Raw genomic sequence first — 16265 nt, forward strand, 5'->3', positions numbered from 1 at the left:
TGTCCACTCTCCTTTTTCACACAGACTAGAATCTAATTTAGGCCTTTTAGAAGACCCTTGGAGAAGAATGAGGATAGGGATGAATCCCCCAGAATTTCTCATTTAATTTAATTTTTCTCTTTCATAATGGATAAAATAATCTCTTGTTTACAGTTTGCACTTGCGTAGTCCACAAGCGATGCCATGAGCTTATAATAACAAAGTGCGCTGGCTTGAAGAAGCAGGAAGCCCATGATGAGGTAAATATTTACAGAAGGAATGCCTAAATAAAAGGAAACTGTTCAGAATTAATGTGTTTAAGGCAAGGTTCTTCCAAATAACCAGTCTTTCCATCTCTTGATTTAAAATACACACAAAACTGATCTAGGTTGTTTTGATTCTCTTCAGATCTAGACATCAAGACGCTGTGAGCATAGACATGATGGGTCTAGAGTTCCTAGAGAGCCTAAATTACTTAGTTTTGGCCTTTTCTGGCCAATGGCTGACCATAGTGGACCGCTAGCCAGTCAGTGTTGCCTTGCTGGCCACTTGCCTTGTCCCATGTCCATGTCTAAACACTCATTCTTCTGCCCTTTTCACGAAAATAAAAGATAATAAATTGCTAGTGCTTTCCCATGTGGCAAATGTCCATCATCTTATTTTCCTAATTCCTAATCCCGCATGTCTTCCTATTTGTTTTCATAATCATGTCATATAAAGGATCCCATACGATGAAAGGTTTGGTGAGTCATATGATTCATCCAGTGATCATACAGTCTGTCCCTTCAAGCACAGGGCAGTCATATATCACAGTCATCTACTGGAGCTATTGCCTCAACACAATGGTTTCTTGTCCATACCTTACTCACCCTAGGGACTGCATTTTCATTTGGAAAACCTCTTAACCTTCTCAAATTGCTACCACCTCTCCCATTTAGATGATAGATGATAGATAGATAGATAGATAGATAGATAGATAGATAGATAGATAGATAGATGATAGATAGATAGATAGATAGATATAGATATAGATATAGATATAGATGATATAGATATAGATGATATAGATATAGATAGATAGATAAAGTGTTACAGGATTGATGGGATTTGTTTGATTTCTGATTTGTTTGCATCATTCTAATTATATCTGCATGGGGAGAATGAAACATTTCAATGGAAGCAATAATTATTGCTTTAAAAAATTGAAATACATAACATCGGTTCTGAACCATTCTCCCAGGCTATGAAGGTGACTGACTGCAATTTGCTTTGTGAAAGTTATAATGTAAGTTTTAGTTCAATATTTCTTGAGGACAACTAATTTGGGGAAGGCTAATTTCAACTCTCAGAGTGTAATAAAATCCTGTACACTCATGGGCTTCTTCCTAAAAGGTTCACCTGTTTAGATCCCTCTTCTGTTGCATTTCCATTTTCCAAGGGACGTCGTTCTGACCTCATTTTCAATGTCCCCCTTACCTTGCAAGGCAACATGTTCAGTGTTTTCAATAAGAGATATTTTATGCCAGTTAGTGGCCTACAGTAGCATCTAATGCTACATATTATGCCAGCATAATCTTGTGATTTCCTGTATTGATTTCATTCTTGAATTCCAGTTTTCTGGAATTTCTGAACTGATACAGTAATGCTGTATATCTTTAAGTGTAATAGGAAACTTTAAAAAAACCTGAGAGGGTAGCAACTTTATTTTTCTAGGAGTTGAGATTAATTCAATGTTTTTTTAACTTTGGCAACTCTAAAATGGGTGGATTTCATCTCCCAAAATTCACCAACCAGCTACACTGGATTAAACAGTAGCACGCTAACTTTGGTCCTTTTGCACTTTTTATCTTCCAGGTGGGTTCTCAGCGTTTCAGTGTTAACATGCCTCACAAGTTTAGCATTCACAATTACAAAGTGCCCACCTTCTGTGACCACTGTGGTTCATTGCTTTGGGGTCTTCTGAGACAAGGTTTACAATGCAAAGGTAAGATACGTTTTCTCTTTAAATGCTTTTTGCTATTAATGTTATAGCTTAGTCTCATTCATGTCTACCTTGATGTATATTACACTGAAATGTCTATGGAGATTCTCAGTCATCCAGGTCATGGTTGTCCCAAAGTCCAGTTGCCTTTTGGAAAAGCACCTGTGGGACCTTAAAATGAAACAAAATTGGCCTTAGATGATTCTCCTTTGGTTGGTACAATATTATTATATAATTAAAGTAATTAAGCTCTTACAAGTAAAGTATGTAAACTGCAACCTAAAAAGTAAGAGTTAAATGTACTTGCACTGCTCAAGTCAGTAGCCTTGAGCATGTTTTTAAGATCAAGCTCTGCAGACCCAGTTGTTATAGATAAGTTATATTTCCATGTGTAATTGCACAGTAATGCACTAATTTGCATGTGACAGCTAAAACAGAGTTCTCAGAAAATTATGTAATATCCAGTTAATATATAAAGTTGATATATAAAGTTCTGGCCTTCAGTTCAGAGAAGGTTTTGCCCAGATTGAAATGTTTTTCAGATTTAACTCTCAGTCTGTGTGGTTGATTAAGTTCCAATTGCTTTCCTTACCCATTTGTTGTATGTTAGAATAAAACATTTCATTGTCATTGGGAACTTTTGTTGGTATGAGCAGTATAAATTGCAAGCACATGGCAGACAATCTGGCCAGATTCAGAAAGTGACATGTAAAAATATAAACCTCCCTAAGTTAATGGCATTATTTGATAGTGATCAATATGGAGGGAAAAAATTGCAATGTGGGACAATTAGGATCACATACAGTAGTGGGTTCCTACTGGTTTGTACAGGTTCGGCTGAACTGGTAGTGGTTTGGTTGAATCGGCAGTGACCCAAGCCTGCCATGCCCCCAAGCAGGTTCTCTTGTTTTTTTGGTTCTGCACATGCGCAGAACAATTTTAATCGCACTGTGCATACATGCGCGATGCACACACGAGTGAAGTGGCAGTAGTGTCTGCGGGAACTCACCCCGGATCACATAATGAAGGCAAAGGGTATATCCAAGAATTTACTATATTCTCTAACATAATTCTTGAGTCTGAATCAGTGGTGGGATACGACCGATACGCCCCAGTATGAGCGTACCGGTGCCTCCTTGGAGCATCAGATACCATTCTGGTATGGTGCTCTGGAGGGCCCACCCAGCCGTCTGCTCTCCTTACTGTTATTTGAGCCAATCAGGACATTTGCACATGCACACGGAGCATACGGTGCCTGCGCAATGCTCCGCCAAGCAACTGGAGCAAATTATGTTCATTTTACACCAGTTGTAACTAGTGAAAAAGAACAGGCAGGAGAGTGGTGGCCACCCGGCTCCATTGCGCTGTACCAGTTGCAACGGGATCCAGAACCCATCACTGGTCTGAATATACAACCTTATATTTGCTATGCACGTTTAATCTACTCTCCTGTCCGTTCTTTTTCACTAGTTACAACTGATGTAAAATGAGCATAATTCACACTCTTACTTTGGGGGTGAGAGGTCATCTGATGTGAACTGGCACACTTGCTAAATAAACTCATTCTATCTGCAAGATTTCTCTCAAATTTTATTAGGAATAACACAGGAGAAATAGAGAGATGGAAATGAAATAATGAATGCATGGTAAACATAGAACTTAAACCTAAATACCCCAAATTTGATTCTTTTCATTTTGCTGTCTTTTCTTTGGAATATAAATCCATAGTGAAGAGTACAAAAGGTTATATTCCAAAGCTTTAAAAAAATCTGATTATTAAATGCTGACATTAATGTTTTTTGGGGGGGACGATGGAAAGGGAGCCAACACTAGATATTTAACAGCAGTCTTACCACAGATTTTTGCACAAATTTAATATTTCTATAGACTCATGAATCTGTTTTGTTTTATTATGGCATTAGCATGTATGCATACATTTCACCACAGAATCAGGCATGAAAATGTGAATTATATGCATTCTTCTAAAATGCACATTTTTGTAAGGATTTTTGTTTGCATTGGAAAATTAGAAAGTGAAAGCAATAAATAACTTTCCTTTGAAAACCTGTACCAAATATCTCTGCCAGCATTAGATTTATGTTAGAGTACAGAGAAATGCTGTAAACTTCAACTTTCCAATGTAAAATCACATTTTTAGTGGTCAGCATTCTCTATTTTGCCATCTCATTTTCATAATGGGCGTTCTATATCTTGCAGTTTATACTTTAGCACATGTGAAGGGAAAAAACTTAGTACTTAGCAAATGTACCCTTTACTTATTTATTTCTAACTGCAAACAGAACAGAAAGTATCTAAAATATTTCAAAGTGAAAGACCGGGGGAAATAAGGATGACCAGCCACTACTGTCATTTTTCATACTGGCCTTTTCAAATCTGAGTGGGAAATCTTTCTACTTTTCCTCAGTAATTTGCATGTTTTAAGAAAATGCAATATTGGGCCATATTCAGAGTAAGCTTGGTCTCTTTTTCTCAGTGAAAACCCAGATAAAACAGAGATCTATCATGTGAGTATTTTGATTTCTGAATAATTCAAGGGGCATTCTGGAACGATGCTGTTTTGAAAGCACAAGGACCTTCTTCTTTGGGTAAAAGAGCAAATAGAAATCTCTATAGAAATTTCTATAGAAAGAAATAGAAAGCAAATAGGCATCACTCCAGACATAATGATAACAAAACAGGAAAGGATAGGATTGTAAGATGGACCTAATGATATTCAAATTATATTTTCTCCACCAGATTTTTTTAGCAATCTCTGCATCAGTTTGGTACAGAGAAATTTTCTCCTGCAAATTTCCTTACCTTTTTGTTTCATTTCTGCAAAATCTGCACATGTTATTTTAATTTCCTCCACAAGAAAGCACAAGTGTAATCCAGCACTGCTATGATGACAATAAATCCCCCCCCCCCCGAAAAAAAAGAGGTTGGATATTAAACAATCTCTCCCCAATTATTTGATGCTTCCACATGTACATTTGAAATCAATATATTTATGTGAAGCATATATATTATTCCTTTTTTTGTCTTAATTTGGGTCTGCATTTAAAAGGATCAGGGGTTGATTGCAGTTTCTTCTGCAAACAGGCAGGATGATGTGGGAAATTCTTGTGTTATTATGACCATGGTAACTGATATAACTGGATGTAATTGGAAAAATTGCTGCCAGTTAGTCCTATTTATTGGAGCTAGTTACATGCATGGCCCACCTGTCAGTTATTTTCCACTAAGGGAGTAAAAGCTTTGTGGTTAGAAGGTAAAAAGAACAAGTGAATATCTACCGAGGAAACACAGAGATAATGTAAGGGAAATTAAACTGAGCCAAATAAAGACATGAAGGAAAAAGCATAGATTCAGAAAGCTGTTGTGGTGCAGAAATAGCAAAAAGAATACTGTGGGGTGATTAGGGAATGAGAGGGTTATGTGCAAAGGGAGACCTCTGGGAAGCAGGAAATGGGGTTAAGAAGTAGCTGTGGTATAGAGATGGAGGGAAAATAAAGTAAGAGGAACTTGAAAGAAGGGACTTCAGTGAGATCTTGGAAGAAAGACTGAGATATGATGATCAAAGAGATAACATTAAATCAAGGGTGTCCAAACTTGGGAACTTTAAGACTTGTGGACTTCAAATCCCAGAATTCCCCAGCCAGCCGGCTGGGGAATTCTGGGAGTTGAAGTCCACAAGTCTTAAAGTTCCCAAGTTCGGACACCCCTGCATTAAATGAAAACATGCTGTGCCCCAAAGTGGATAAAATGAAAGCCCAGAGAAAGGGATGGCCATATAGATAAGTAAAGGCTTCTGGGAATGAAGATAGAGAATCAGGAATATGTACCAAAGTTTCCAGAACTGGCTTTTTTTAAAAAAAATTGAAGTAAAATGGCAACAAAAATACTGTTTCTGTTTAACACAACATTGTGAGCTCTTTGAGTTGTCAAAATGTCAAAGTGCTTGTATTGATTTTAGTTATCTATAATTCACTCTAAAATCAAAGAAGCTTACTTGTTTTTGCTTTCCTCTTTTCCTTGTTCAATGCATTTGTCTCCCACATTTCCTTCAGGAACTCATGCGTTTCCTTCCTCACAAAAGTCCTATGGGCTAAGTTGTACTGAAGAGTAATCATCAGTCCGGAGTCAGCTGATGAATTTCATGACTGATAATGCGACCTGGGTCTTCATGATCTTCCTTATTTTTGTACCACAATGGACGTGTTGATTTTATTTTCCACAAAGACTGCTATGGAATCTTTGTAGCCAAACATTTGAAGGAGAGACAAGGAACAAGTCCCTGCAGTGTATTTATTTGATTGCTGTTGTACAAAAGATTGCAGTTAGAATTAGGGCAGATTAAAGAACTTTTTCTATCAGCATCAATGCTTAATTTCTCCCCCCCCCCCCCCCATATTCTGGTTTTTCTAAGCAACCATAATGTCATGCAAGATCAAAAATTTCCCATAATGTTTCTTTTCCATTTTTGGTGAGTTGGGAAACGTTGTTTTGTAAGGAAGTAAATTATTGAGCTTATTTTCTTTATTTGGGGGTTTGCAAATGGCTCCAAAATTGTACTGATGAATTGTACTGGGATCTCACCCAAATCTCACCCAATAATCTGGAGTAATCTCTATGAATGAGGAGAGTATCGTTCATCCCTGAGTTACTCTTTAGTTTGATTCTGCAAGCCAGTTCTTTATAGAATAAAACTTAACTGAACTGTCACCAAGTGTATTAAATCAGATTCTCACTACAAGGACTGTAAAAGGGATTTTATGAATAATACAGATAAATAATAGATAGTAATATGTCAGGACAGCTTAATCTTATTTAACCTGGATCTTTCTTGCCCCCCTCCCTTCTGTTTGGTTTAAATTACAGTTTGCAAGATGAATGTACATAGACGCTGTGAAACAAACGTAGCACCCAACTGTGGAGTAGATGCTAGGGGCATAGCTAAAGTACTTGCGGATCTTGGCGTTACTCCAGATAAGATCACTAATAGCGGACAAAGGAGGAAGAAGGTAACCAAGGAAACAGTTTAAAATATGAACTAATAATGGTTCTGCACTGTGAAGCATGGGAGACATCTGTGTCCTTTTAGTTTAGTTTGGATTTTAGAGCATAACTATATGTTCTGTTCCTTTAAGGATCCTCAAGGAATGTACAAAATGACCTGATGATGGCCCTCACAAACTAACGGGCAGATTGCACTTCAGTTATCTATCAGATTTCACAACAACAAATTACTGAAAATACTTCCTCCTCTTTCCAAATTCCTTCTTTAGCAATTTAAATACATTAAAATATGCATTTATGGAGAAGAATTTGCAAATTAATGTAAAAGGCATGACAGTACAATGATTCTATGTTGTCTGGATAAAATGTGCAAAACTAGCAATGACCTGGAAATATTTCACCCATCCCAAATATTTATTTCTGGTGCCACTGAAAATGTTGGCCTACTCCCTTCCTGTAGAAAATAGCAGCCAGTAAGGTGGAATGATAGATCATGTTGTCATAAGTCAAGATAAGAACCTTCCTTAACTTGGTGATGTCTAAATTATAGAGCTATAATCTGTCTATAATGTATCTAGACAATAAGGGTGTTTTTAATCATTGCTGAGTTCCTAATTTGCAGATGACTTTTGCTACAGCGAAACCTGCATAACTTATAACATGTCGTACCGTGTTTCCTCGAAAATACGACAGGGCCTGATAATAAGGCCATGCCACATTTTTCTGGTGGGCAAAAATATAAGCCTTCCCTGGAATGGCTTTGTTTGCAGCTTCCAAACCGAGTCTTTCGGCAGTGGCTGCTCTATGGTTGTGGGCCAGCTGCCAGCCGAGCAGCCGCTCTACAACTATAGAGCGTACGCCCAGAGGGGCACTGCCGGAAGACTCGGTTTGGAAGCCACTGAACAAGCCATGTGGTGGCGGCAGCAGCAGAGGTACTCTGCCTCTGCAGGGAGAGCTCGGCCAGGGCATCGTGAAACTGGGATGCGCGCGAGCAGGAGCGGAACAGCTGCTCGTGCAACCCCCCTCTCCAGCCGTGCAGAGTGCCTTTCACTGGCATTTCAAAGGCGCCAAGCCACGGGAGCTGGGCGGTGGCGAACAGGTGCTCACGCGGCTTGGCGATACCCCTAGGTCATGAAGGGCGCTGTACCCGGCTGGAAAGGGGGTTTGCCAAGTGGCTGCTTGTGAGCGTGGTCGCTTCATGGCTTCATGAGGTTGTGCCCGGCTCTTTGGGAGCCCGCTCGCAAGAGAGCAGCCACCTGGCAACCCCAAAACAATAAACCTTCCCCTCATAATAAGGCCCAAGCCATATTTTGTGGGTAAAAAGAAAATAAGACCCTGTCTTATTTTTGGGAAAACACGGTATAATTGTTTCTTGCTTAAATAATTATGACCAAAACAAATTAGATATAGACTGTTGCATTTTGGGTAGGAAATCTAATTTTTTTCTTGACATAGTAACTAAAACATGTTACCTATGAATAAGAAAGCTTGACATTGTGCTTGAAATCCATGAATTTGCATTTCTCTTACAGCTTCCTTACCATCCACCAGGGTATATAACTTGTTTCAGTTTAGCCTTTTGAGTGGCATGTTGTAAATTAGAATAAATACTTTTAGCTATTTTAATTAAAGAAGATGAATTACTGTCCACACATTTATTTTTCCTTTCTGTTAAATTACATGGCCCAGGTAAATAGCCTGCTTTAGAATTACAATACCAGATTAACTCTTTATTATCTTCGAAGAGACGGAAGACTAATGGGGCTAAAGGATAAATTAGATGCTACACTGAAAATATATGTGACATCAGACTTAAAAAGCCCTTTATTTCGGATGAAAAATATTAAGGGTGGGTGTTTGCAGCATAATAGGAATGGGAAGGCACGGTTCTCTTCTCTTGCTAGCTGAGAACATTTTTCCTTACAAGATTCCAGACCACGAAGTAGTAATCCAATAGAAATGAAATTATGGCTATCATAAATCAGATCATTAGGGATCTGACTTTTGAGTGAGAAGGGCTCTGCATTCTGGAAGAAAAGAGATAAATTTCCAGTCTCCCAATTTCTCCTGCCTTCTGTAATTAATTAAATTATAATCAAAACCTGAAGCTGCATCATGCATATGAAACTTATTAAGGGACAATTATTAGCAATTTGTCCCTTAGACTGATGTGACCTTAGTAGCAATGAAATCACGGATGGTTGCATTCTTTTTTCAATTGTTAGAAAGAACATTTCTGGTCAGGAAGCCATGTAAACATCACAGCCACTGCTTTGAAGTCCCTTTCTGAGAACACACATGAATGTAAATACTCTTAAATGTAAATACTCTTATCTAGTTGAAAAACTCTGTGCCCTCAATGATGTCAAATGGAAACATAGTGAAATAACATTCTTCTGAAACAATTCAGTAGATATTTGCAAACCTTCCACACAAACGCACGTCAGTCAGAAAGTATACTGTACATATGGAGAATGCAATAGTTATATCCAGTGATACATACATAGTCCATACAATTTGTGTACACTAATATGTAAATCCTATTATGGACAGGATGGCTTTCTCCCGGCTAGGTGTCTAAACATTGCTTTCTGAAGTTGCTTTACTGACGTTAATAGTGGAGCAGAAATAGCATGTGCTGCTTTTTCATTGAATATTGTTGGCCTGTCCTACATAAATTTATTTCATGAACTTAATACTAGCAAACACAGAGCAACTCACAGTAGCTTCCAACAAGAAACAAAAGTTATAGAAATAAAATGGTGGATCAAAGAACAGCATAGAACTGTGATGGCAAACCTATGCCACCTGTGGCATGCAGAGCCATTTCCTTGGGCACGTGAGGCGTTGCCCTGTCAGATGCCAGAGCGCATGCACGTGCTGGCCAGCTGACTTCAATCTTCTTTTGAGGCCATTTTTCGCCCTCCAGAGCCATCAGGAGGCTTCCCTGAAGGCTCCGGAGGGCAAAAACTGGCCCTATGAGCAAACTGGGACTTCCAGTTTGTCTGTAGGTCTGTTTTTCGCGCTCCGGAGCCTTAAGGGAAGCTCCTGAGGCCTCCGGAGGGTGGGGGGCAGGAGAGGCTGCTTTTTGTCCTTCCCAGGCTCCTAGAAAGTCTCTGGAGCCTTTGGGGGACAAAAATAATTGTGCCAAATGCGGGGGGGCTGGTCGCGTGCACATGCATTATTGGTGTCACGTGCATACCATTATAGGTGTGGCACGCCCCGCGCCTTCCCCCGCTTTTGTCACGGTAGCCAAAAAAGGTTCGCCATCACTGGCATAGAACAATAAAAAGAGAAAAATGATCACCATAGATGGTGCCAACCAATCATAGCAACACAACATCATTTATTTATTTATTTTATTTATTTCTTAGATTTTTAGACCGCCCCTCTCCCAGAAAGGGACTCGGGGCGGTGTACAGTCAAACAAATAAAATCAGTCATAATAATAAAATACATTTAAGATACATTTGGAGGGGGAGATAGGCTGTACTAAGAAATAAATATATTCTAATCCTAAAAACATCCCAATTAAAACCCCAAACCCAATTAAAATAAAATAAATCCCCGGGAGGTAAAACTAAGAAAGTGCCAGGCCAGCTGATTGAAATAGGTGAGTCTTTAACTTTTGCCGGAAGGAACGGAGGTCGGTGGTAGTTCGAATGTCTGGGGGGAGGTCATTCCAGAGGGTTGGGCCCATCACAGAGAAGGATCTACTCCTAGGTGTCGCCCGCTGGCATTGCCTAGCAGACGGCACCAGGAGGAGCCCCTCCCTGTGTGAGCGGATAGGTCGCAGGGACGTGTGTGGTAGGATGTGATCCTGCAGATAACTAGGTCCTATGCCATGGAGCGCTTTAAAGATGGTGATCAATACCTTGAAACGCACCCGAAAGGCCACAGGTAGCCAATGCAGCTCGCGCAGGAGAGGTGTTACGTGGGAGTAACGTGTACTTCCCATAAAAACCCGCGCGGCTGCATTCTGAACTAGCTGCAGTCTCCGGATGCGTCCCAAGGGAAGCCCCATGTAGAGGGCATTGCAGTAGTCCAGGCGAGACGTCACCAGCGCATGAGTGACCGTGCGCAGGGCACTCCGGTCCAGTAGGGGGCGCAATTGGCGCACCAGGCGGACCTGGTGGAATGCCCCCCTTGCCACGGCTACCACATGGTCCTCCATTGACAGCCAGGCATCGAGGAGGACGCCCAAATTGCGCGCCCGCTCCACGGGGGACAGTTGTTCGCCCCCTATGGCCAGCGATGGAGTCAGCTGGCTGAACCGAGGTGCCGGTACCCACAGCCACTCGGTCTTGGAGGGGTTGAGTTTGAGTCTGTTGTCCCCCATCCAGACCCCGACGGCTTCCAAACACCGGGACATCACTTCGACAGCCTCGTTGGGGTGGTTTGGGGTTGAAATGTACAGCTGAGTATCATCAGCGTAAAGATGGTACTCAACCCCAAAACCACGGATGATCTCACCCAGCGGCTTCACATATGCGTTGAACAGGAGAGGCGAGAGGACCGACCCCTGTGGCACCCCACAAGTGAGTGGCCTCAGGGACGACCTCTGCCCCCCTGTCAACACACATTGCTTCTGGTCGGAGAGGTAGGAGCCGAACCACCGCAAAACGGTGCCTCCGACTCCCATCCCCTCCAACCGGCGCAATAGGATACCATGGTCGATGGTATCAAAAGCCGCCGAGAGGTCTAATAGGACCAGGATAGAGGAACAACCCCTATCTCTGGCCCTCCAGAGATCATCAACCAACGCGACCAAGGCTGTCTCAGTGCTGTGCCCGGGTCGGAAGCCGGACTGGCGTGGGTCTAGATAGTCGGATTCGTCTAGGTGTCGTGGAAATTGCTGCGCCACCACATTCTCAACAACCTTCGCCAAGAAGGGGAGGTTGGAGACTGGACGATAATTAGCTAGCTCCATTGGGTCGAGTGAAGGTCTCTTGAGCAAGGGTCTCACCACCGCCTCTTTCAAGGCGGTTGGTAAGTATCCCTCACCCAATGAGGCGTTCACCAGGCCCAGGAGCCAGCCTCGTGTCACCTCCCAGGCTGCCAGTACCAGCCAGGAGGGGCACGGGTCCGTTAAACATGTGGTGGGTCGCAGCCGTCCACGCAACCTGTCCAAATCCTCGGGGGCAACAGAGTCAAACTCCTCCCAGAATGGTCTCTCAAGACTCGCTGTTGGCGGCTCGTCTGGTCCACTGACGGAGGTCCACCCGCTCCGGATCTGATCGATTTTGTCCTGAAGATATTCCCCAAACTCCTCTGCTCTACCCTGTAAGGGTGTCTCCCGCGCCCCCTGCGATAAAAGGGAGTGGGTCACCCTAAACAGGGCGGCAGGGCGGTTATCCGCGGACGCAATAAGAGCAGCACAATGTCTACGTTTGGCCGCTCTTATTGCCACAAGGTAAGTCCGCAAATAGGCTCTTACCTGTGTTCGGTCAGATTCGGAGCGTGAGGACCTCTACCTGCTCTCTAGACGTCTCCTGTGGCGCTTCATCACCCTAAGCTCCTCAGTAAACCAAGGAGCCCGGGTGGGTCGATGCCGCAGGAGAGGTCGCAAAGGCGCAACCCGGTCCAAGGCCCCAGTCGTCGCCCTATTCCAGGCAGTCACTAGGTCCTCGGAGCAGGAGCGGGACAAGGCTACAGGTATTGGCCCAAGCTCCGTCTGGAATCTATCAGATTCCATCAGGTGCCTGGGGCAGTACCAGTTTATAGAGTCTGGTTCCGCCTCCTCGCGGTGGGGGATAGCGCCAGGGAAGTCCAGCCGGAGGGATGAGTGGTCTGACCATGACAGGGGCGTGATGACTAAATCCCCTATTCCCAGATCACTCGTCCACTGTTCAGATACAAAAATGAGGTCCAGTGTGTGGCCCCCTTCGTGAGTGGGGCCCTGCACTAATTGGGTCAGGTCCATGGCCGTCATGGAAGCCATGAACTCCCGAGCCACCTCGGAAGCCGCTCCCGTTGACGGCAAGTTGAAGTCCCCCATGACCAAAAGTCTGGGAGTCTCAACTGCCGTCGCTGAGATTAGCTCGAGGAGCTCGGGCAGGGCTGCTGATGCATAGCGAGGAGCCAAGTATACAATCAGCAAGCCCCACTGCCTCCCTGGGCCCCAGTTCACACCAAGGGACTCACACCCGGGTATCTGAGGGACAGTGAACTCCCTCGGCTCTAAACATTCCCGCATAACCACCACCACCCCACCACCCTTACCCAGGGCCCGAGGCTGATGGAATGCACGGAAACCCGGTGGGCACATTTCCACGAGGGGTAAACCACCCTCGTGGCCCAGCCAGGTCTCCGTTATCCCTGCAAGGTCTAGCTCCCCCTCTGAGATCAACTCATTAATGAGGGGGGCCTTGTTGGTGACAGACCTTGCATTGCAAAGCATCAGCCGCAGGCCCTGGCTCTGTAGCACCTGTCCACCTAGACTGCAGGGGTTGGTACAAGCGACCGGGCGTAACCAGCAGCCGCTGTCTCCCAACCGACCTTGGGATCTTATCCTGTCCTCGCATCCCCTCCTCCCCGCGACCGTTGTAATAGGACAACCCTCTGCTTTAGTGACCTTTATATTCCCCCCCTCCACCACATCCCCGTCCTTCCTGGACTCACCTGTCTGTCCGGCGCTGGCTCTCCTCCCGGTCTGATTAGCCCTCCCCCCCCCTGGAACCCCCTAAAAAAGATAAAAAACATTTTACTAAAAATCCCCTTAGCTTCCGGTTCCTGCACCTCTCGGGGTCCACGAACCCGTCCTCGAGGCGGGCCCTTGAAAGAGCCAAGGGCCAAGCCTGCGAGAGAGGGGCCTCCCGCAGGCGGAGCAAGTCTAACCTCGAATAAGTTATTATCGACAAAATTCCAGTAGGGGCTAAGGTGCTGTAGATGGTAAAAAAGTCAGTATGGGGGGGAGGTAGAAGGCATTAGTCCCATAAGTCAATGTCAATGTGGGGGGTAAGAGGCATTGTCCTGGATAATTCTTCAGTAATGAGTGGGGGGGGGGAGTAGATGTCTAGATGATAAGATTGGACGGATGTGGCGATGATGGTAGAAATGGTAGAAAAAATGGGTGATAGCCCCAGCTGTAAAGTTGGTGATAACCCTCCATGGTCTTAGGTGGTCCTAGGTGGGGATAAGCTCAGGAACAGAGGTTCAGGGTCCTTGGTGGGTGGGTGGGGCAGTCTTGGCTCCAAATAACCATACTCCTAGGCAGCCTTCCAGCCTCTCCATGGTCATAGGCCCGGTCCATGGCCCTAGGCCAGATCTTCCAGAGGCCTCAGATGATCCAGGCCCCCTCAACCACCATAACCACCATCCTCTCCCACTCTGTCCTGGCTCCCACCTAAAGGGTCCAGTAGTCCAGGCTCTCACCCAGTGCTCACCCAGCGTTCCAATGTTCCAAACGTTGGTCTTCCGGTGTCTTCCCAACAGCGCCGGCCTCCAGGAGTCACCGGGAGCCGCCAGAGGATGATAAAAGCCTCTGCGAAAAGCCCTGGCAAGGCAAGGCCCTTGGCAGAGGCAAGGCAAGGCATTTTGCGAGCAGATCTTCTTTCAGCCTTTCCCAATCGGCTGCCTCGCCTCTCTGCCGGCCGCTCTGTCGCTCCGCTTGTCTCCTCCGCCGGCGCGCACGCCAAACGCTGAACGCTGTCACGTCGCCGCCATTCCTCTCCTGCTCGCACTCCCCAGCCTCTTCCTGCCTTGCGTCGATCTTCTGTGACCTCCCCTCATAATTGAAAAGTCCTGTGGAAGAATTCTCTTTAGCCTTACAGAATAATCTCAAGATTGGTGCTAACCAGTCCTCCATGAAGAGGAAGTCCCCCACTGACACAGAAAAATATATTTATTGATATTCATAATTCTCACATCTTTTGGAAATGGAACACTGAGCATTTCCAAGTGGATCTTGATATCTTACATACAGAGAGCCTCCATACAAGAAACCAGCACAGATTTCTTAGTGGTTAGAGGTAGTCTTGCATTGCTGTTGGGTACTTAGGGCTCAGCAATGATTTCTGATGAAACTGTATATGTTTAAATCTTAGCATGAAGTTGTATCGTTCTTTTGGCTCATGCGCCTACAAAAATTGTTAAAATCAAGCATCCTTAGGCTTTGATGAATATAATCTAAAACCCACTCAGATTTTAGTCTTGCACATTTTTATATGTCATCAATATTTTGCTAGAAGCATGTTAAAGGGATTAAATCCATGAAGATTTTATTAGAACCTTATTTCAGAAGCTTAGAATAGAGTAGAGTAGAAAAGAGAATAGAATAGAATAGAATAGAATAGAATAGAATAGAATAGAGAGTAGGAAGGGACCTTGGAAGCCTTCTAGTCCAACCCCCTGCTTAGGCAGGAAACCCTATGCCATTTTAGGCAAATGGTTGTCCAATCTCTTCTTGAAAACTTGCAGAGTTGGAGCATTTTAAAAAGACTTTTAAAGGGGTTTAAAGGCTCAATACCATTTAAAGAAACTCCAGATTTAAACTTTGATTAAAGGTAAAATGTATTTTCAGTTGCCTTTCCCCTTTTGTAGAAAAGCATTGTTATGTGAAGTTGCATCTTTAGTATCTCATAAATGCCATGTCAGAAGAGCACATCAGTGTGATTAAGTGACTCTTTTGTTGGATTATTCTTAGCTTGTTCCAGGTGTAGAATCTCAACCGCCAGTTCCTGGATCCTCACCAGGAGAAGATGACAGATCAAAGTCAGCGCCAACATCACCATGTGATCAAGGTTCATCAACATATATTTTCTCCTAATGAATAAACTGCACTTATTTTAACATTTTGACTAACCTATGTCATTTAAAACTGCGGTTCCACCAGTTCTAATTTAACAGAACATTCAACCTCTAAACAACATCATAATTTGAATCAGTTAGCCTTCAGATAGTCACTCATGCCCTTGTCACTTCACAGTGTGGCTGTTGCAGTGCAGACTACATGGGGCATTTTTGAAGACCCCTTCCCTCCCCTGAAAGCTTCAATTCGTCCAGAACATAGTGGTGCAAGCAGTGATTGCCTTGTCTCAGCACACTGATATCTGCTTCTTGAGCTATACTGATTCCCATTGTGCTGCCAGGTGTAATTCAAGGTCCTGGTTATCACCTGTGAAGCCCTACCTGGTATAGTGTCTAGCTATTTTCAGGACTATTTGTCTCCTGTGATTTCTGCCTGCCCTCTATGATCTGGCAGAGTAGGCATATTTCAGACCCCCTCAATTAAACAGTGTCATTTTTGGGGGGATCCAGGAGGCATACTTTTCTTGTAGCAGTGCCT

The 16265-nt window shown here is 43.6% G+C and overlaps 1 protein-coding gene across 4 annotated transcripts in view; it reads left to right on the forward strand.

The window, feature by feature from the left end:
• PRKCE (protein kinase C epsilon) overlaps positions 1 to 16265 on the forward strand; it is a 370865-nt gene that overhangs the window by 266228 nt on the left and 88372 nt on the right. For all 4 annotated transcript variants that reach the window (XM_081941929.1, XM_081941930.1, XM_081941931.1 and 1 more), the window contains 4 exons: positions 154 to 239; positions 1834 to 1963; positions 6842 to 6984; positions 15624 to 15720. In XM_081941929.1, the coding sequence (XP_081798055.1) occupies positions 154 to 239; positions 1834 to 1963; positions 6842 to 6984; positions 15624 to 15720 (456 nt within the window). The remainder of the gene's footprint in view (positions 1 to 153; positions 240 to 1833; positions 1964 to 6841; positions 6985 to 15623; positions 15721 to 16265) is intronic.

Source organism: Natrix helvetica (assembly GCF_964273705.1).
Source record: "Natrix helvetica genome assembly, chromosome: 2".
Taxonomy (NCBI): Eukaryota; Metazoa; Chordata; class Lepidosauria; order Squamata; family Natricidae; genus Natrix; species Natrix helvetica.